At 46.7% G+C, this 20,568-nt stretch overlaps 3 protein-coding genes across 3 annotated transcripts; 2 read left to right on the top strand and 1 right to left on the bottom strand.

The window, feature by feature from the left end:
- Nucleotides 1-8,142: 8,142 nt before the first annotated feature.
- Nucleotides 8,143-10,221, top strand: LOC122376827 (microfibril-associated glycoprotein 4-like). The gene is made up of 2 exons (XM_043356796.1): nt 8,143-8,309; nt 9,137-10,221. The coding sequence occupies exons 1-2, from the start codon at nt 8,289-8,291 to the stop codon at nt 9,959-9,961; spliced, it is 846 nt and encodes a 281-aa protein (XP_043212731.1). The 5' UTR covers nt 8,143-8,288; the 3' UTR covers nt 9,962-10,221.
- A 3,250-nt stretch (nt 10,222-13,471) lies between these two features.
- Nucleotides 13,472-14,966, bottom strand: LOC122376828 (microfibril-associated glycoprotein 4-like). Its single transcript, XM_043356797.1, has 2 exons — nt 14,816-14,966; nt 13,472-14,523 (listed from the first exon to the last, which is right to left on the bottom strand). Exon 2 carries the CDS (start codon nt 14,518-14,520, stop codon nt 13,702-13,704), a length of 819 nt encoding a protein of 272 aa, XP_043212732.1. The 5' UTR covers nt 14,521-14,523; nt 14,816-14,966; the 3' UTR covers nt 13,472-13,701.
- A 1,377-nt stretch (nt 14,967-16,343) lies between these two features.
- On the top strand, nt 16,344-16,754 carry LOC122376825 (clumping factor B-like). Its single transcript, XM_043356794.1, has one exon. The coding sequence runs from the start codon at nt 16,344-16,346 to the stop codon at nt 16,752-16,754; it is 411 nt and encodes a 136-aa protein (XP_043212729.1).
- Nucleotides 16,755-20,568: the final 3,814 nt, after the last annotated feature.

Genomic DNA, 20,568 nt, shown 5'->3' with positions numbered 1-20,568 from the left:
TGTCAGGTGACAACTACGAGTCAATAGTTACTATGCACACCAACTTCTCAGTATCCAGACCAACTCTACATTTGTTTCAACGTTTGTTTCTTAACCAGTTTTGGAAACTTGTTGCCGCATGGTTATTTAACCGGCGCCTAACTTGTACTGGTCAGCTGGTCAGCATACACATGGTCAGCTGCGCCCGTGACGTCAGACTTGGCGGACCAATCAGCGGTCGCCGTCCGGCCCCGGCGCGGCGGTTTCAAACCGTTCAAACCAGCAGTTGTCGCGCGGCCGCCGTGCAGCATGGATCAGCGACGAGGGCTGTTCCAGCATTTGTGCAGTAAAAAGTGAAATCTGTGAACTGTGGTGTTCGTGCTGTGAGTGAGGCCCGCTCTGGCCTGCGGGACGCACTAATCGTGCCTATACCCGCTGTCGAGACGCCTCCCTTCCCCTGCGCGCGCAATGTAAGTGGGCCAGACCTTTGCATGCACATGTGAGCAGATGTTTTGCGGTCGGTGTTTTTTTATATATAAATACATTTATTTGCCTTTAATTCAACTCTTTGTATTTTAACTTAACTGATGGACATATATGGGCTGTAAAAGCTAATCTGGTTGGCGATCATGCTTTATTCGAATTATCTGCGTGATCGTGCAACTGCCATGATTGTTATGGTCAATGTGGAAATATTCGTCATACGGGCATGTTATACTTCTGGCTTGATGTTGATGCGATGCACAAAACCATGTTCTTCCACATACGCAGCAGTTCTTGCTTCAAAGACTTATATGCTGACGGTGCACGATAGGTATACCTTATACCTCATGCATTTACCACATCCATTCGAAAATATGCACTTGGAATTGTCTCCAGTCAATAGTATTAATTACATACTACGTGATGTAGGTACGTGACCGTAATAAATACTAATGATTCCAGAAACTTCCGAATGGATGTGGTGTATGCATTCATCGATTATATAACCCATCAGTATACCGTTTCTTGTCAGCGCAAGCCTTTGAGCAATAACTGATGCCAGTCATGATTTTGTGCACCACTTCCAGCCAAAAAATGACCTGTCCGTATAGAAAATATTTCCTGAATCAGTATCGTGGCAATTGAAAACGAACGCAAATCGTAAGTTCTTAAGGTTATCAACGCAAACAAAGCGATTGTAAGAAAGAACAAGTTCGAACTGAGCGTTAGTACACTTACTTGTTGACAATTTGTAAACTAGCAATGCCCAGTCAAAGGCTAGTTCATCAACAAACCAGGGGTTGTTGAACCGACAAGGAAACGGCTATGCCTATCCAGAAGTTGGTAGGTTCACAAGGCCCAGACTAGTACTCAACAAGGTGACGCCTATGCGAATTGGAACCAAACTTGTAGACAAACTGTTAGTTTGTTGGCCAACACGCCTGGGGTTGGTGAATCGACAAGGTGACGCCTATGCGAATTGGAACCAAACTTGTAGACAAACTGTTAGTTTGTTGGCCAACAAGCCTGGGGCTGGTGAATCGACAAGGTGACGCCTATGCGAATTGGAACCAAACTTGTAGACAAACTGTTAGTTTGTTAGCCAACAAGCCTGGGGCTGGTGAATCGACAAGGTGACGCCTATGCGAATTGGAACCAAACTTGTAACAAGGAGCCAACTTGTAGATTTGGTTTACAGTGTAAGTGATAGGTAACGGTTTTCTGTTGCAGTATCTTAGCGCAGTAAGGTCTTCGTTGCAGCTTTGTGTTGCAAACAATTTCCACCAGTGTTTTACGTCATCTTGGGCATATAGAAGTTTCACAACAATACGCATTGAGCGATCGAAAGATTGTGAATCTAATTGCCTGGTTGGGATTACTAATGAGTAATGGCACTAATTAAATACCTTGTTCCAACTTCCAGGTGACCGTGCTGCTATCTGAGCCCACCGGATCGGTCACCCGCTGGGACAACAACTTCGAGCAGCCACTCATCACCGTCTGTCCGCACCACGACATCGACAAGAGCACACGTCAGATCCTCAAATGTGGATCGAGTGAAGAGAAGGATAACTTATACGGCAATCTCTCACTTGTCGACTTTTACACCAGAAACGGACTTCCCCTTGATAAGATGGCTTCTGTTCCGTTTCCCTTCGGAAACAACGAAATGCTTAGCTATGACGACTCCTTTGGTATTTGGACGAGAAAAGTGAATTACGCCAGAGGTGGACTTTGCGGCACTTTCAACAAAACCGCTGATCCCCTTATACTAATACTAATGCGTCGACCAGAATACGAAGAAAATAAGACAGAGAACGGCTATTGCCGTACTTGCATTGATACGATGGATTTTGATAGTTATTCACGTGGGACGTATTCATCAGAATATGAAAACGTTCTGGAGCAAGAAACCAGGCTCTCAAACGATGAACATCAGAACGCAAAAGATCCAAGGAACTTTGATAGCTCCTTTAGAAAAGCAAAACAAAAAGTTGACCAGAAAGACGTTGATGCACATCTACCATTTGAAGCAAAATACGATACAGTGCAAAGATCGAGCTTGCCAACTTTGAAGATTTTTGATCGAACCCAAGATACCAAACAACTCCCGTTGCGTTTCACTAATGACCTGAAGGACATCCATGGCCATAGCACAACTGAGAGCGCTGGGCGGCTGGACGTGTATACCGATGAACATATCAGTCGGAACGGTGAGCAGACGCAGGCTGATCTTAAAATGACCAATAATCCCAGCTCAGAAGCTAAAACGTCCAACACCCCGAGAGTCGCCTACCGTTTCTACCTCCATGGACTTGATGACTTCTGGGGAGCAGACGACAGAGACCTTACCCTGCCATCAGATGCAGAAATGACAACGTTCGACCTGATGACCACATTCTCCCATCAGGAGCTGGTCATCCACGTGGACCGAGAGGTGATGCCCAACCTGCGTCGCCAACCATGCGAGGAAGACCCCTCCTACAGCAGGAGTAGCTGCTGGAGACGCTGCTTCTGTCTGTCTGTCTGTCTGTCTGTCTGTCTGTCTGTCTGTCTGTCTGTCTGTCTGTCTGTCTGTCTGTCTGTCTGTCTGTCTGTCTGTCTGTCTGTCTGTCTGTCTGTCTGTCTGTCTGTCTGTCTGTCTGTCTGTCTGTCTGTCTGTCTGTCTGTCTGTCTGTCTGTCTGTCTGTCTGTCTGTCTGTCTGTCTGTCTGTCTGTCTGTCTGTCTGTCTGTCTGTCTGTCTGTCTGTCTGTCTGTCTGTCTGTCTGTCTGTCTGTCTGTCTGTCTGTCTGTCTGTCTGTCTCTCTCTCTCTCTCTCTCTCTCTCTCTCCTCTCTCTCTCTCTCTCTCTCTCTCTCTCTCTCTCTCTCTCTCTCTCTCTCTCTCTCTCTCTCTCTCTCTCTCTCTCTCTCTCTCTCTCTCTCTCTCTCTCTCTCTCTCTTGAAGAGAGAGAGAGAGAGAGAAGAGACTGAGTCTCTTCCCTTCTATCATGTCCCTGTACAACAGCTGGTCCGACCGTTGTCCAAAAGCCCTCAGTCACATGCCTGCCTCATGAAAGTCTGGTTGAGTTGTGGTTGAATTTCCTCGTGGCCATCTGTTAGTGGCACGTGGTAAAAAAACGTATATCCCTCTCTTCCCTTCAAATATTATCGCATGCCATCGAGATCAATGGAGGTGCGATGTTCCACTTCAAGTGAAAAATTGGTTTTCCACGTCATTGGCTTCATCTTCTCTTAACCCGCGCACCGACGGGGGGGGGGGGGCGAATATCCGCCCCCCCCCCCCTTAGGTTTCTCGCGAATAGCGGGAAAACCGCGGCGCGTAGCGCCGCGAAATTTGGTATGACTATTCCCTTATCAATTTTACACATGGTGTGCAAGTTTGAACCTCCTACCTTTCAAGGTCAGGTCACCAGGTCACTTTGAATGACCCAACCTCAAGTCACTTTTTTGCAACTTTGTCACCGTGCCAGAGCTACAGTAGATGTCGGAGGCCTTTGAAAGTCGCAGGATGTTATAAGGTCATTAGTAGCTACAATTTGTATATCTCGGAATTTTGATATCGGTGACCTAAGGTCAGGTCAATTTCGCGACCTCCCCATTATAAGTCAATGGGGGAAAAATCAACTCCCTGTTTTTACCACTAAAACGGGTCGGAATGGCCCCATATACCATACATGACTTCATATACGATCAACCTTCACTACCTTGAGGTCTGTTTTGCTGTTGGGCAGCTGTGAGGTCATGTGACGTCATCAAAGGTCACCAAAGGTTTTTGGCCAATAACTCCGTACAGGAACAAGATACAGACGCGTGGATGGTCTCATTGTGTTCAGCTCGTCAAGACGCATCGAATGATATACATGATGACCTCGAGGTCACGTGACCTGAGGTCAACCTTTGACCTTGACCTTTCGAGGTCAACATATGTATCATTCGATGCGGATTGACGAGAGGATCACGATGATGCCCTTAGTTTGTTCCTATCTTGACTAATTCGAGAGTTATTCGAGAAAAACTCTCTCCATATTTAGCGCCGCCATTTTGACTTTTTCGACCCCTGTGACGTCATCTTTGACCTGACCTGAAAATGACCTTAGTAAAAATTGTAGATCTTGACCGTGCGTATCCGATGCCGTTTACCGCTTGTCGCTATCTTGCTTCGTTCTCGAGATCTCAGGGGGGGGGGCGGTCATCCGCCCCCCCCCCCCCCCCCGTCGGTACTAAGTTGGCGCAGACCCCCGTCGGTGCGCGGGTTAAATGTATCAAGCAATAAAGAGGTTTTAAAGTACGTTCACTAGTGTCCGTATAAATATGACAATCTAGTATAAATCAATGAATAACTAAATAGACAAATGGACCGCATGATGAGAAACAATATGAGACGACAACTATCTTTTGAAAATATATCATGAAGAGAGAAGAGAGATAGAGAATTTCCGGCGTCTTTTTGCATACTACGACACACCTTTGTTTTACGTGCGCAACTACCTGCGCTGAGAAGTTTGAACACATATGCATGCCTAGTTATTAGGTAGACTCGAGGTGTAGTGGGCCTCAGTACTGGCACTACAAACGACTCTCGGCGATGGCCACCATCCATATCGGTGGCTTTGGCTTTGCGGACCTCTGAGTGAGAGAAAAGGGGCTCATGGTCTCCAAACTGTTAATCATCCCTTCGCCTGGGCAGCTGCGAGAAGCTGACGGGTGAAAATTAGAGACTTCCTCAGACGTCTGGTGGGAAACTCTTCGATTGAACATGGTCATGATTCGGTTATCAGTTTCACTCTCAGAAATGGCGCAGGCGTTTGCGGTGTGCCGGTGGACAGGTGAAACACAGTTTTTCACGCAGCATGGTTTATAAGAATTTCTCATGATGGTGTTTTGTGGCGGGGTTGAATGAATGGGCTTGGGTTGGGTGATTTAGCGATGAAATCACGCGCGATTACTTACAGGGTGCAGTAACACTATTTGTTGAGGGTCCTTACCACCACAATGTAATCGGCACGCTTTATATAGTTATATTGACGATACAGCTTTGCATTGACCGTCGCTCGCAGGAAACAGCACCGAAGTGCACGTCGTGCATTAACTGTGCAACAATGCCGCCGACGGCCGCGGCTTTTAATCACAAAAGAGCTTTAGAACTTGCGCTGGGATCGCTGCACGACCTTTGTACCAGACTCAGCCACACATGAATGATAAATGAAAACAGTGTTTGAGCACCAGGCTTCACAGCTATTGATTATACCATACACTTAAAAGATTAAGGAAGCATGATAATCCTCTCATTAGGTATATTTTAATCACTTCTCAAAATAAAACACCTCTTGCGTCACTTTAGCAAAAAGGCTGGACAATGTTTACCTTTCGTTACCATCAGTTTAAGCCGATTCAGTGTGATGGTGACATGTTATATCGGTCATAAAAATACAGATTTCCCTGATTTTATAAAATGTAAATTTGTTAATGTGACACAAAATTTGTATAAAATAGTAAAAATTTCCAAAATCTAGCTATATATTATTAGCTGCTTTACCATTCTATAGAACATCAAACTGTGTCTTCAATGGATGACATTTTATGATCATGATCATCGAAATGCTTTCGATGACATTAGGTATATAGAGTGCCTGGATATCAAATTATGCTAATGACGAGAATATACATGATCATTGTAGTGATAAATAGTGATAAACTACATGATCATTGTAGTTTATCACTTCAAAGATCATGTACAGCCCACCGCTAAAGTAATGTGCGGTTTTACCAATCTCAACAGATGGTTTTGACTGCCGATATTTTAATGCGGAGTGATCGAAAAGAAGACTCCCATAGATAAAGTTGCATCTGCAAGGGTAATGATACAGGTTAGCTACATTCAAAGATGCATTGTGGTCTGGCTAATCCTAAGCTTCAGAAGCAGAACATACCCAATACTGAAACCTCACAAGTCACATTGCTTATGCTGTGGACTGTACCTATATCTTTGTTATTAGCATAATTTGATATCATCTAGGCATTCTAAATATTGTCATCGAAATGTAGGCAACAGAGGTGTAAAATTGCCAATTCACTTTTCTTCAGTAGCATTGGCCAAAGCTTATTTTGAAACCGTTTCGCTTATTAACAGTGGAAGTTGCGCCGAAACACTTTCAACACCGGACCGCTGGTCCTTTTGAATATGCATGATGCTGAAATTAATTTCACGCAACAGTTCCGCAAAACTGTGCATCATAAAGCAGATAAATGAATTGCCTTTGCCCTTGCCTTGGGTACAACTGCGATTCCAGCCACTATGGCTGCTACTTACTCCGATTTAAACTGGGTCTTCAGCTATTTGAAATTATCGAATGATGGCGATGCATGGTAAGGTAAAATGGCTTTGGCTAAAGCTGACTATATTTGGAGGCGTCCTATAGCAATGAAATTTCAGAAAGTGACGCCCGTGAGCACAAATGCTGCATGACATCTGGAGGCCAATATGTGTAGCGCGAACTCCACATCATATTTTCCAATATCTGTGAGCAAATCGGTACCGTCGAACAATGCGTCTGGGTGTGGAGACAATGTTTCCATTCCGTCGTCAGTTGCTCGCCATTGTACCGAGACAGCCAGCGCCGCCTGGTGACGCCCGATCCCGGACACAGAGGTCGCCACGGCGCCGTAAGCGCAGGCTGTCCATGAGGGGTCCACTGCCTGACTTGAAGGAGCAGCCCGTCCGTCGTTTTCATCCGCAGGATGCTCAAATTCTTCTCCTTCACGCCACAACCCTCTCTTCGGGCTGGACAGGCAACTATATATCATGCGGGCTGCTCCCTTGGAGCGGCACCGTTGCTCCCAAGGCACAGCCGGGTGCAGTGAGTATATTTGGGGGGGGGGGCTGGTCGGCCTGTTCTTCGGGACGGGCTCAGCCCTGTTGACTCACGAAGGTGTCTGCCCAGACCAATGTCTCCCCCTAATTCCTATCATCCTTCCGGCTCAGAAATGGTCTTGTCAGACCGAAAGGGCCTAACCAAGCAAAAAAAAAAAAACTTGAAGGGCTTGAAGGAGTGACGGTCAATAAGTAGGTATAGGTGCAGTGCAGTGTGCACACTGGCGGATTCAAGGTGGGCATTTGGGGCAAATTGGCCCATTCGTAGGCCCGATACAATGATAAATGAATGCAACTTTTGATCAAATTTGCTGTTTTTCTATAATTGGAAGAAAACTTAGCAAATTAGATTTACAATAGTTTCCTTTAAACTGCACAACAGTGCGTAAGGAATAGAAATCCCTAAAAAAAATGCAAGGTCTGTGCATCGATGTTCATCAATACCTTTTCAAGTCCAGACGCTCCGGCCTCGGTAACACAAAATATGCTGCAGACTAATGAGATGTCACCCCTGATAAATTATATCGAAAGTGTTGCAATTTGATGTCTTATCAACAGTGGAGCGACACATCTGGTCAGGTGGTGGCGAGCTTGGCACACTTGTTGAGATCCCGTCAGTCCTCCAAATGATGCATGGTGCCAGGACATGCGCTATCAGACGGGGAGCATGCATCTTCCGTGTCTGCAGAAATTTGTTTTGAATCGCGTGTGCGAGACTTCGGGGGCTGTCATCGCGAGATTGCGTAAAGCACGTCAACAGGTGCCACGAGGGGTACTTATACCCCTGGGCCGGTGGCTCGTGCCGACTCTGTCAAACAGCACGTATACGTGCAACACCTAAATCCAATCATATTTCAGGAGCTACGTTGATCTATTGATTGATAAGTAATTGATGTAGGTATCCAGTGCTGTTTGACTGAGTTGCAAGTTTCAAGGCGAGTGAGGTTGTGAACATGATGTCTAAAGGATTTCTGGTGAGTCAAGTGCTTGTTTTTCGTTGTTCAACTACAAACTAACCAAAAGTACGCATATCATGTAATGATGGACAACACTTCGAGTTACACACTTCTCCGTTTCTACGAGATGTGATACCTAATGCTCCTGTTTTATACTTTAGGGTTAATAAACTCCTTGCTAAATTCATTGCATTTATTTCATATAATGCAGCCCCTTGATGTTTTTATTTCACGGATAATAGCATCTACCTAAATAACCATAAAATACTCTATAGCAACGAAACACCTTCCTTTGATAATAATCAAAACGGAATGTTAAACATTAAAACACATAACAATATACACCAACACAACACACGAACATGCAGACATAGCACAGCTACGTTTTGCCCAGTCAGGCATCTAGGTCATTACATCTAGGTGGTCCCGCCTTGGTCCCGCCTCATCATGCGTTCATTGACTATACGCTCAATGTTCGACATAAATATGTTTTGTAAGTCAAATGGAGTTATGACACTGAAATCCAAGCCTAGTAGGTCGTAGCGTCTCCGTATTGCGAGGCTAGCTTTCGCAGATAATCCATTACGGCCTATTACACTATTTCTAATACACTGGACAATACCATTACTGCTTTGATTGATGCGACGGTGAAACATGAGCTGTCTTTTAGCCAGAAGCATAGGACAAGTAAGTAATTTGACTCGATGACACAGTTCATGATTTCTGGTTCCAAGTGGCAAATTCATAAGCTTTTTAATACACCGATGATACGCTACATGCATTTCACGAAGAGATCTCTGATTGGTATCAACATTCCATAGTTCACAACTTTGTTTCATTTTCAGATCATGTTGTGGATGTCATACTCTGCCCTTCTGTTGTCCTGCCTTCAAATAGCATCAGGAGTGAGGCTGGATGATCATTTACCGGTCGGCCCGCCTGCAAACCGGGCGCTTCGCCTCGACCTAAGGCCCGCTCGCCAGCTGGACGGAACTGACCGAAACCGGATGCCCATATGGGACTGCAGTGACCTACCCTACGGCACCGCGAGCGGCGTCTACTCCATCCTGGAGGGCGCCGGCGGCCCTCCCGTGTGGGCCTACTGCGACTTCAGCGATCCCGCCGGCTGGACGGTGCTTCAGCGGCGACAGGACAACCCCACGCAGCTCAGCTTCGCGCGCCAGTACGACGACTACCGCTACGGCTTCGGCCAGCTGAACTCGGAGTTCTGGTGGGGCCTGGAGTACATGTGGCTCATCACCTCTCGGCACGACCGCGTCTACGAGCTGAAGATCGAGCTCGGCGACTGGGTCGGCGCCACGCGATACGCTCTGTACGGCCAGTTCAGCGTCTCTTCACACGAGGGCCGGTTCCGGCTGTATGCCGCCAACTACTCTGGTGATGGCGGCGATTCGCTCAGCTACCACAGCGGCATGCAGTTCAGCACAGATGACGAGGACAACGACCTTTGGTCTGCAAACTGTGGTGAGGTGTATGCAGCCGGCTGGTGGTTCAACAACTGCCATGAGAGCAACTTGAACGGCATCTACTACGGCAACAATAATCCGACTAGCGGCAAAGATGGGGTCGTCTGGTACGCCTGGCACGGGTTCTACTACTCGCTGAAGGACGCTGTAATGAAGATACGTCCCAGGGTGAAGCTGACGTAGGAAATGAGTGGGATTGGTCCGGTAAACACTTACATATTGATGCACATTGCACACCGCACGGGATATATGAGGTTCTAGGCATTGGAGGACGATAAATATACTGTAGGTATCTTTCTGGTCCCGTCCACATCCAACGGCTGAAGACCGGCGCATCTATGAATGTTGGGTATATGTAGTTTTGGCTTAAGTAAATGTGCTGTTGTTCCAATTGTCCTACTCTTACTGTCGGCTCGGTCTAATAAATACTTTCTGTACTTGTATTGTTGTCGTTGCTGTCTGAGAGGGAATAAGCATTGTAGGGTTTAAATGTGCCCTAGCTTATTAATCCGTGCCCCGTGGGGGAGGGGGGGGGGGGAGAAAGCGCCTCCCTCACATTTTTTGTCGATATCAGCTCCTCAAGAATGGTAGATATCGTCATTAAACTTTCAGGACCTTCTCTGAGCATCAATTTTACACCTTGCTGCGGCTAAACATGTCTCTAAACTAGACGATGATAGGTTGGCTGCAAATGACGTCAGAGTACGTCATCTGCCATTTTCGAGAAAAAAAAATATGCGGGAAGAGCTGTCATGCCTACAGTTTTGGAGATAGAAAAAACAATGTCTGAAGGCAAATAGGGTGTAGTACCGCGCACCGACGAGGGTCCGCGCTGGTCCGCGCCAACTTAGAACCGACGGGGTATCCGCCTCCCCTGAGATCTCGAGAATGAGGCAAGATAGCGGCAAGCGGTAAACGGCATGGGGTACGCACGGACAAGATCTAAAATTTCTATGAAGGTCATTTTCAGGTCAGGCCATAGATGACGTCACAGTGGTCAAGTAAAAGATGACGACCCAGGGGTTCAAGTCAAAATTGTGAGGCTAGAAATGAAGCAAGATTTTTATCGAATAACTTTCGAAGCAGCTAAGCTAGAAACAAACTAATGGCACCATCGTGATCCTCTCGTCAATCTGCATCGAACCATATATGTGTTGACCTCGAAAAGTCAAGGTCAAAGGTTGACCTCAGGTCACGTGACCTCAAGGTCATCATGTATATCATTCGATGCGCCTTGACGAGCTGAGCACAATGAGACCACCCGCGCGGCTGTATCCTGTTCTGTAAGAAGTTATTAGCAAAAAATGGTGGCTCTTGATGACGTCACATGACCTTAGAGTTGCCCAAGAGCAAAAAAAGCCTCAAGGTAGTCAAGTTTGATCGTATATGAAGTCATCCATGGTATATTTTGGGCCATTATGACGCGTTTTAGTGGAAAAAACGGGGGATCGATTTTCTCCCCATTGACTATAATGGGGAGGTCAAGAAATTGCCCTGACCTTAGTTAGGTCATCGATATCAAAATTCCGAGAGATCAAAATTGTAGCTACCAACGGCCTTATTATGTACATACATCCTGCGACTTTCAAAGAACTCCGTCATCTACTGTAGCTGACACGGTGACAAAGTTGCAAAAAGTGATGAGAGGCTTGGTCATTCGAAGTGACCTGGTGACCTGACCTTCAAAGGCAGGTAGGAGGTTCAAATTTGCACATCATGTGTACAATTGATGAAGGAAAAGTCATGCTAAATTTCGTGTACGCGCCGTGGATTTCCCGCTATTTACGAAAAAAAACTCAGGGGGGCGGTTAACCGCCCTCCCCCCCCCCGTCGGTGCGCGGGGGGTGCTACAGAACTGCTACAGAACTGCTACAGGTGCTACAGAACTGCTATCTGGGATTTTTTTAGCATTTTGCATTTGGTCCACAAAAATAAGAATGTTTTATAGTTCCCTATAAAGACAAAATGAAGACAAAAATGCAGAAAATATCTTATACAACATTAGGTACCTCGACATACCTATTTTCAGATCGATAGCTCCAGTTTTGGCAAACTTATATCGAAAAAATATTCAAGATTGGTGACATCAACTTGTCACTCAATTTTTAGCCATTCTAGACCACGTAGCGTAAAACTAACACCACCATTGGATTCCCCGTAGCGAGCTGCATCCAGCATCGAATCAATACATTTTATACAAAAATACTTATTTTGAAATTTGACCAACTATACCTGATCTTGACCTGACCTTGACCAGAGTGTATCCTAAACCGGTCCCAATGGTCGCTTAACCGACATAATTCAATTTGAAATGTCAAATTGACCATAAAACATGTATCACACTACCCTAGTATAGTTGGGTTCATATTGTGACCCATAGTGACATGACCTGTGACTTAGCCTAGTATCATTTACCTCTTTTAGCAACACAAGTATTAAAGGGACTCTCCCACCTTCAAAAAATGTTAATGAATTGGCATTAAAGTGATGTCGCTGGGTTCAGAAAGAACGAAAATAAATGTCTACCAAATTCCACCGAAATATATTCACCGGGATATTTGACTTTTACTTTTGTTTACATTTTGGGTTCTCGCTGTTCCTAGCGACTTTTTTGGAAGCAATAGTTTGGCAGCTGATAGTGCGGCATTCCTTGCGCTCAAAGCAGCATATACCACCGCGTGCTACCAAACGTTTTAGTAAAATATTTAAAATCGTTAGATCTGCATTGACGTATAAACAAATTCAGAGGGGGCATTCAAATGCATTAGCCCCTCTGAATCCAAAGTGCTGCAGCTTTGAAATTAGATATATTACATTTGAGGCATTTCTGGATGTTTTGAGTGCTCAAACCGGTAAGTGTAAGCCAGGGACCCCATTTTGGCTATCTCAACTCAAAACTAATGTTAAGGTGGGATGGTCACTTTAATTAAATAACACTCTATCGATGATTTTCGATGACATGCCTTTTCTCGATGTTGTAACAGTAGGTCTTCGGTGGAGGCTATTGAACACCGTTTGAATTTGTAAGCGTCTCCGAAATTCTAAGGGGGCCGAAACGCACCCCCCCCCCCCCGACGGGCGGCAGGGTTCGGGAATAGCCCAACGGGGCGCGGGTTAAAGTTCGTTGGCTTAGCCTAACCTGAAAATAGAGTTGGTGTCATACAGATCCGGCCTGAACGGTCTGAACTATGATCAGGAACTATGAATGGATGAAGGCTGGGTACTGCACTAGTCAATGTAGTGTCATGCTATGAATGCTAACTTAGGAAAAACTCTCAGCTAAGGCGGGATGGCTCCCTCCTCGGTTAGGGAGGGTAAGTTTTTGGGCGACGTATTTATTATACTCCGGGAAAAAACTTTGCCTTTGGTAAATGACATCGCTCATCGGACACCGAACGTGCATGACCCCTTCTACATCTCCAGAACGGTTCGGTGGATTGCGCTTAAATTTGTACACCGTCAGGAGCTGCGATCACTATGGATGGCCCGTACCACTTATGTAGTCAAGGACGGTTTTGGAGTGTCTGCCTTGTGACAACCTTGCACGGCGCCGCTTGTTGCAACTCACGACCGGTTAGAATACTCGACTTCAAACACCATTAGTGCGCTGATAGAGGTGTAATCTTATGAACGAAATACAAACGCAAACTTTGAACAAAAATACATCAATTTTGGATAAATACAAGGCATATATCCCATAAAAAAATATATTGCAAAACAGGAAGACAACATTTAGAGGACAATCAAAGCAAAAACCGACATTTCCACAAATATCCACCTAATTTCAGACGTAAGCTAGTCATGAGTCATAGCATGTGAAAGAACCCGATAAGCTGGGGAATCGTTCGCTCAAAACTGTTAACCTTATGTATCCCGTGCAGAATGCATCAGCACTCGCTGTCTGAACATCTGTCGTGCATTTCCTACGTCAGTTTCACCCTGGGACGTATCTTCATCACCACATCCTTCAGCGAGTAGTAGAACCCGTGCCAGGCCGACCAGACGACCCCTTTCTGGTCGGCTGTCGGGTTGTTATTGCCGTAGTAGATGCCGTTCAAGTTGCTCTCATGGCAGCTTCGGTACCACCAACCGGACGTGTAGATTCCGCCACAGTTGTTGGCACTATTCTGGTCGTTGTCCTCATCTTCTGTGCTGAACTGCATACCGTTGTGATAAGTGAGCGAATCGCCGGCATCACCAGAGTAGTTGGTGGCATACAGCCGGAACCGGCCGTCGTGTGAAGAGACGCTGAACTGGCCGTACAGAGCGTATCGCGTGGCGCCGACCCAGTCGCCGAGCTCGATCTTCAGCTCGTAGACGCGGTCGTGCCGAGAGGTGATGAGCCACATGTATTCCAGGCCCCACCAGAACTCCGAGTTCAGCTGGCCGAAGCCGTAGCGGTAGTCGTCGTACTGGCGCGCGAAGCTGAGCTGCGTGGGGTTGTCCTGTCGCCGCTGAAGCACCGTCCAGCCGGCGGGATCGCTGAAGTCGCAGTAGGCCCACACGGGAGGGCCGCCGGCGCCCTCCAGGATGGAGTAGACGCCGCTCGGGGTGCCGAAGGGTAGGTCACTGCAGTCCCACACAGGTAGGCGGCTCGTATCACCATTCTCGGACCTACGAGCAGTGCTGGGCTCGAGGCGGAACGACCGGCTGCGAGGCGCGTCGCCCGATTTAGAAGCATGCAGCCTCATAGCTGATGCCATTTGAAGGCTCAGCAACAGCAGTGCAGAGTATGAAGACATCGTCTGAAATGGCAAAGCAAACGAATGCATTGGTGAGTAAGAGCGATATAAAAAAGGAAATGAAATGGCTACGCGGTTCATTGCTGACCGTTCAAAGAAGCATTCCCACATTTTGCGGAGCTTTTCTTAAGCATGTAAATTGAAGCATGTGTTGATATGTCATGTCCTAGGTAAGGTGTTACGGACATTTTACGCTTAAAAATTGTGCTTACCTCTAAAAACAAAGTCTAAAAACAAAGTATTTACGCTCATGTGCATAGTTCGCTCTAATCAAGCAAGCGAGAAAGCTGTTTACCTTCAAGTTCCTTGCCCAGAATGCTCTTGAGGCCAGGCGAATGACGCTGAAAAAGGAGTGCTTACGACGCCTGTTTTGGCGACAGCTCAATCCCTGAACTTCTAAGACTTACAGAGCACTTATTAAGGCACCCTCGCTATTTGACAGAGTCGGCATGAGCCACCGGCCCAGGGGTATAAGTACCTCCTCGTGGCACTTGTTGACGCAATCTCGCGATGACAGCCCCCGAAGTCTCGATCACGCAATTCAGAACAAATTTCTGCAGACACGGAAGATGCATGCTTCCCGTCTGATAGCGCATGTCCTAGCACCATGCATCATTTGGAGGACTGACGGGATCTCAACAAGTGTGCCAAGATCGCCACCAGCTGACCAGATTTGTCTTCTTTGTTACTGAGACAGATAATTATCGCACTTCGAGGTGATCAGTCAGAAATGAGAAATGACGTATTTCGGCCAAAATTAGAAGGAGGGAGGGACTGTTTTAACTTTTCAAAAGCTAATCGAATGGTGACAATACAAGAATAACAGTTGTGTTTGAGAAATCCAAGTGTTCAGTAAAATGCGCTATATGTATAGGCAAAACAGGAATAGTCAGAGATGTTGAGTTAGAAATTCAAATGTTATCATACCAGCTCAACTCAACTGCATACCATGCACATATCACGCGGAGTCGTGCAAGATAGTCCTAAAATTAAACATTTTGCGTCTCATAGGAAGCTGAATGCCCCTTAGTACGTAAAGGGATAGGATAGCACCCTTCTGTGGGATGACTTATTTTTGCCGAGTATATCCGTGCTTTGGCGTGAGAATATAACAATTTTCTAGCATTACAATGTTAAATTATGTAGTCAAAATTTAAATTAATTTTGTGATTTAGTTGTGTAGCGTACTTTGAGCAATGACAGTGATGTTCTTTACACTATTCCCCTTCCCACTATTGTGAATAAAACCTGGGTCCATCGTTTTGTGAACCTCGCCAAGACAAGAACATTATTCTGGATGCATGAGAGGCCCATTCATTATACTTCCAATACGACGCCAAAAGTAAATCACGAAAGCCCTGACAGTTCCATTTGACATTTCAGATGGGCAGGTGTCAAATACACGGAATTTCCGCCCGGTGTCGCCGCTTTTTTCTCTCTAAGCGCAACTGTCGACCGCGTGGGGCAGGTCGCCCCGAACACAGCAAGAACATGCAGTCGATATCTGTCACACGTCCCGCGAATCACTTCAGGAATCAGTTCAGCACTCAAACAATGGACCTGGAGCTGCCGTTCGCAGCTTTTCGGGACGATCAGCACCCCGCGCTACGTGTAAGGCCCGCACGCGCACACCTGTTCTATTGCCTGAGCCGTGTCAGCGGATTGCGCATCCACCTGGGTCTCTGCGTCACCCGACTGCTGCACCACTTCTGCTGACTTTAGGCGTTTGATACGGCCCCGACGTCCCGGTATAAAAGTGCTCTGGTCGATAGGAACGGTGTCTTGTCTTCGTTCGAGGGCAGCCATCTACTATCCGTACAGCCATGAAGGTGCTGTCTGTGCTGCTGCTCTTGGCGCTGGTGGCGGCGGTCGCCGTTGGAAGACCAAACGACGTTCTGGACAGCCCGGCAGCACGTCAGTCCAGCTCGGACTCGTCTGGTGACTCGGGCAGCTCGGACAGCTCCGAGACTGAGGTCTCCGATAACTCCAGCTCCAGCGGAGGGTACGGATCGAGCAGCTCTGAATCGGAAGGCTCCGGCAATCCGTGGACGTCCGGCTCGTACGGACCCGGCTATCCAGGGGTAGGCCCCAACAACCCTGGCCTCGGCCTCGGCAACCGCGACGGCTCCGGAGATTCCGGCAGCGACTCCAGCGAGTCCAGCGAGTCCGGCAGCGACTCCGGTGAATCCGACAGCGATTCTGATGAATCTGACAGCGATTCTGACAGCGATTGACAAGGGTTTCTGACAGGAATCCTTCTGGTAAAGCGACTGTTGTTCTGATGCAAATCAGCACAAGCCGCAAATGAGCGGCGACGCAGGGGAAACCATTAACCGTGGTAGGAAACCACCGACATGCCTTGTCCCAGTGACGTATTTTGTGGGCATCGCATAGATGCCTGAATGTTACATTCTAATACTGTCATGGAATCAACGAGCTCCTGCTAGTAGTGCGTCTTCAATCATTTACTATATAAGGTTGAGGTCTTTTCATGTTCAACCGGCTATGGAACGGTTCAGGGTGTTTCACTGTTACATGTGTTTCGATTTGTGTGAGGGATAATAAATGGTTAGCTTACGCATAACTCTTACGGTAAACGAACAAGCCCCTATCGATTCTTTTTAGCTGCTATGACCATAATTTTTTTTTAATCAGTGGATTTCTCTTAATTAAAGCTTAGTGACACAGTTCGACTCGAAAACCAGTAAAAACGCTCTTTTTGCGCCTTGTTGTGACTCCTGAGCATTGGATTGGAAGGCGGTCGAATTTGGCGGTCTATAACATGTTTTGAATTGGTATGCGACCTTACCCGAGTAAAAACCAATTATTTTACACTAACAACCCAAGCAGCACGGCAGTCGGCACATCACGATACCACATTCTACGAGAACCAGCTGAAGTAATAGGTATAGCATCTTTCCCATGCACACCACGGATGCGGAGCAAGCGCGGAGTGAGATGCTGCTACTTCGATACCGAACCATCGTTTTGAATGACAAGCCAAGCTCTTGAAAGGCAGAGATGTGAAGCCTGATTCCGCTGAGATGGGACTAAAGGCTCTGTAAGCCCCCGCCTCAACGGAGACACGCAATGCTTCTCGATGTGCTAGACGTAAGGCGATAGTTTTCATAGACAGTGTGCAGGCAATAGCAGGCAATGTCCAGACGGACGCGATTTGGAAATGCAAAAAGCTTGTGCTTATGGAGACGCCTACCTATTTATTCGTAATTCGAAATTTATTTTAAAAAATGGCACAGTTTTTCATGTCCGCGCGGCAGGACTTCTGCACAGCGCAGCCTCAATTAGGCGTGACGTTATCGATGAGGACTGGCAAAATGGAGCACTGACAATATTTTACCCCTGGAGTCTGGAGCCATCCTGATTATTTACCAAATCCGACCAATCCTGGCGAGGGTGCCGATTTTTATCACTGATAAGTCGAGGATAAATGTTTTATTTTACAATCATTGTTACCAAATAGTTCCAATTAAAAGGCCAGAGGTTATACCTCCAAGCGACCAGGGCATCGCTGGTGAAGTTCAAGTTCACCAATCAGAGCCCGTCTGTTTTAGGTGCCAGTGAAGGTCACCTTGAGGACACCACACTCAGAACATGTCTGACTCGGTTGTCGTGACTGCTAACGACCGCAGTCAGTTTGTCAACAGCCCGACAGACTGGGGCCTGTGTGTCCTGCACCTGTTTCGATCTAACATTCATTATAACGGCGCGTGAAGACGAATTACTTATTCAATCTGTATCCAAGTATCAGCATTCTCATGAAACCGTGGGGCAAAGTTGGTGGTCTGTGTACAGTGCCTTAATTAGTGAGGGTGACATTAGTTGTTTTGTTGAAACTACATAAGGCTTTGCCGTTGCATTTGAAAGACCTGTTGCGGTGGCATTTTGTGGAGACGATTTCGTGCCATATTCAAGCTGCAAACATGCCCAGAACTAGTTGATAAGTTGAAAACTACACACTTTGGCTGGTTTAACACTAACAGCATGAACACATTCAAAGAAAATAATTTAAACACGCTTTATAAAACGCAAGAAGAGCCATTAATTGCTTCCAAAGAACACATACGGCCGTCAACCCTCCACTGTCGCCGTGGACTTGCTGTTAGCTGATAAAGCTGTCGCTACCTTTTTGGTCATGTGTGTGCAAAGAACGACCGCAGAGCTAGCGCAATGGTTGAACGCACACTGCGGCCAGTCAACGGCCTGGCCTCCCCGTGGGTGGATATAGGCGGAGGTCACAGGTCACTTAGTGGCCGACCATCGCAGGAGGACGGCGGCACCATGCGCTGGTGACTGTTCAACAACTTCAAGGTACTGGAGCGTGCCATTCGATTGACATGTTTCTGCTGCCCCTGGATCGGAATTGTTAGCGTGGAAGGTAGGTATGTCGCTCATCAGTCATCGGCGTAATGTGAGGTGTTATTGCGTGCATGTTGTTTTGCTAGAAGATGCGGATTTTCGGCAAAAATAATTTTAAAGCTAACAAAATAATGCAAGCTCAACATACCAAGAAGCCATTAAGGATCAGAGGCGGATCCAGCTCAGAGGTTGGGGGGGGGGGGGCAAACCATAACTATTTATCGATTCTTTCCATACATCGTCCATAGGCGTAATGTTAAAATTATGCCGTTTGGGGGGGGGCAAATGCCCATTTTGCCCCCCCCCCCCCTGGATCCGCCACTGTTAAGGATCAGACAGATATGTCACTCCTCCTCGGCTACTCCATCTTTTCCTTCTCCATCAATCACAACTCCGGTAGGGGACTCGCTGTATCTGTGCGAGGTCGTATAAGTCCAACATAGATAAAAGATGTTTTAGAGCGGCACGATGGTCGCCTTCCATCGTTAAGGGAAGAATCGGATGTTTTCAGCATTACAGTATGAAGTGCGCAGAGCCTAATGTATTGCCTGATTTTAGCATTCAGAGGAGGTTCTCAACAATTTCGTTTCGTCATGGTTTTTCACGAGATAGCACAGTAAGTTCGTCGCATGCATCTCATTGTCTCATATATAATGTGATCAGCAGATTGGGTGGTAAAGGTGGAAATGGGTGGGCTTATGTCGTCATCATTTTTAATGGCCCATACGCCTGAATGAACAGCCATCATTACACGTTGAACGGCTGTCTATTACACCATTCACCATAGTACCTAACCTATTCAGTCTTCAAGCAAGTGCTCTAAGATACCTACATCATAGGCGGCGGAACGGGGAGGGCACCGGGGCACAGTGCCCCTCTTTGATTTTGGCATTTTTACATTAGCCCTATGGGCGTTGCATGGAAAGAATGGGGCCAAAAGTCGGCAGTGCCCTCCCCCTCCCCTTAACCCGCGCCCAGATGGGGTCTGCCGAGCAACGCGGTCTGATGGGGGGGGGCATTTTGGCCCCCCTTAAGATCTCGAGAACCACGCAACATAGCGACAAGCGGTAAACGGCGTTGGATAGCCCCAACGGTGAACTACCTTGTGACCCAATTTCATTGACCTCGGTCAAACCGATGACGTCACAGGTCAGGTCAAAGGTCGAATTTTCACCGTTTACAGGCATTTCAAGAAATGCGTTGTAAAATCGAGTAAAATGCATTTCATTGAAAATCATCGATGGGGAAATGTTCTTCAAACACATATTTTGCTATTTGAGGTCACTGATACCAGGTCAGGTCACAGAGGTCAGGTCACTGGGGGGGTCACAATATGAAAGTGTCGTGTGATGCATGTTTTATGGTCCATTTTACATGACAAATGCGATGATGTGGGTCAGGCAGACTTTTGGGCCAGCTTAGGTCACGTTTTGGTCAAGGTCAGGTCAAGGTCAGGTCAAGGTCAGGTCAAATAAGGTCAAATTTCAGAAATGATTTTTGCATAAAATGAGTATCGATTCGATGCAGCTCGTCACGGGGAGTTCAACGGTGGTCTCCGTTTTGCGCTACGAGGTCTAGAATTGCTAAAAATTGAGCTAAAAAATTTGACGTCATCAATTTTAACAGTTTTTTCGCTATAACTTGGCCAAAAAAGAGGTATTGATCTAAAAT

This window comes from Amphibalanus amphitrite, unplaced genomic scaffold (genome assembly GCF_019059575.1).
Source record: "Amphibalanus amphitrite isolate SeventyFive unplaced genomic scaffold, NRLGWU_Aamphi_draft 002337F_arrow, whole genome shotgun sequence".
Lineage (NCBI taxonomy): Eukaryota > Metazoa > Arthropoda > Thecostraca > Balanomorpha > Balanidae > Amphibalanus > Amphibalanus amphitrite.
The sequence above is the reverse complement of the archived record's forward strand: the minus strand, read 5'-3'. Positions and strand labels throughout refer to the sequence as shown.

Coding starts and splice junctions, on each gene's coding strand:
- LOC122376827 (XM_043356796.1), top strand. CDS start 8,289: ATGATGTCTAAAGGATTTCTG. Junction 8,310..9,136: donor TGATGTCTAAAGGATTTCTG/GTGAGTCAAGTG, acceptor TTTCATTTTCAG/ATCATGTTGTGGATGTCATA.
- LOC122376828 (XM_043356797.1), bottom strand. CDS start 14,520: ATGTCTTCATACTCTGCACTGCTGTTGCTGAGCCTTCAAATGGCATCA.
- LOC122376825 (XM_043356794.1), top strand. CDS start 16,344: ATGAAGGTGCTGTCTGTGCTGCTGCTCTTGGCGCTGGTGGCGGCGGTC.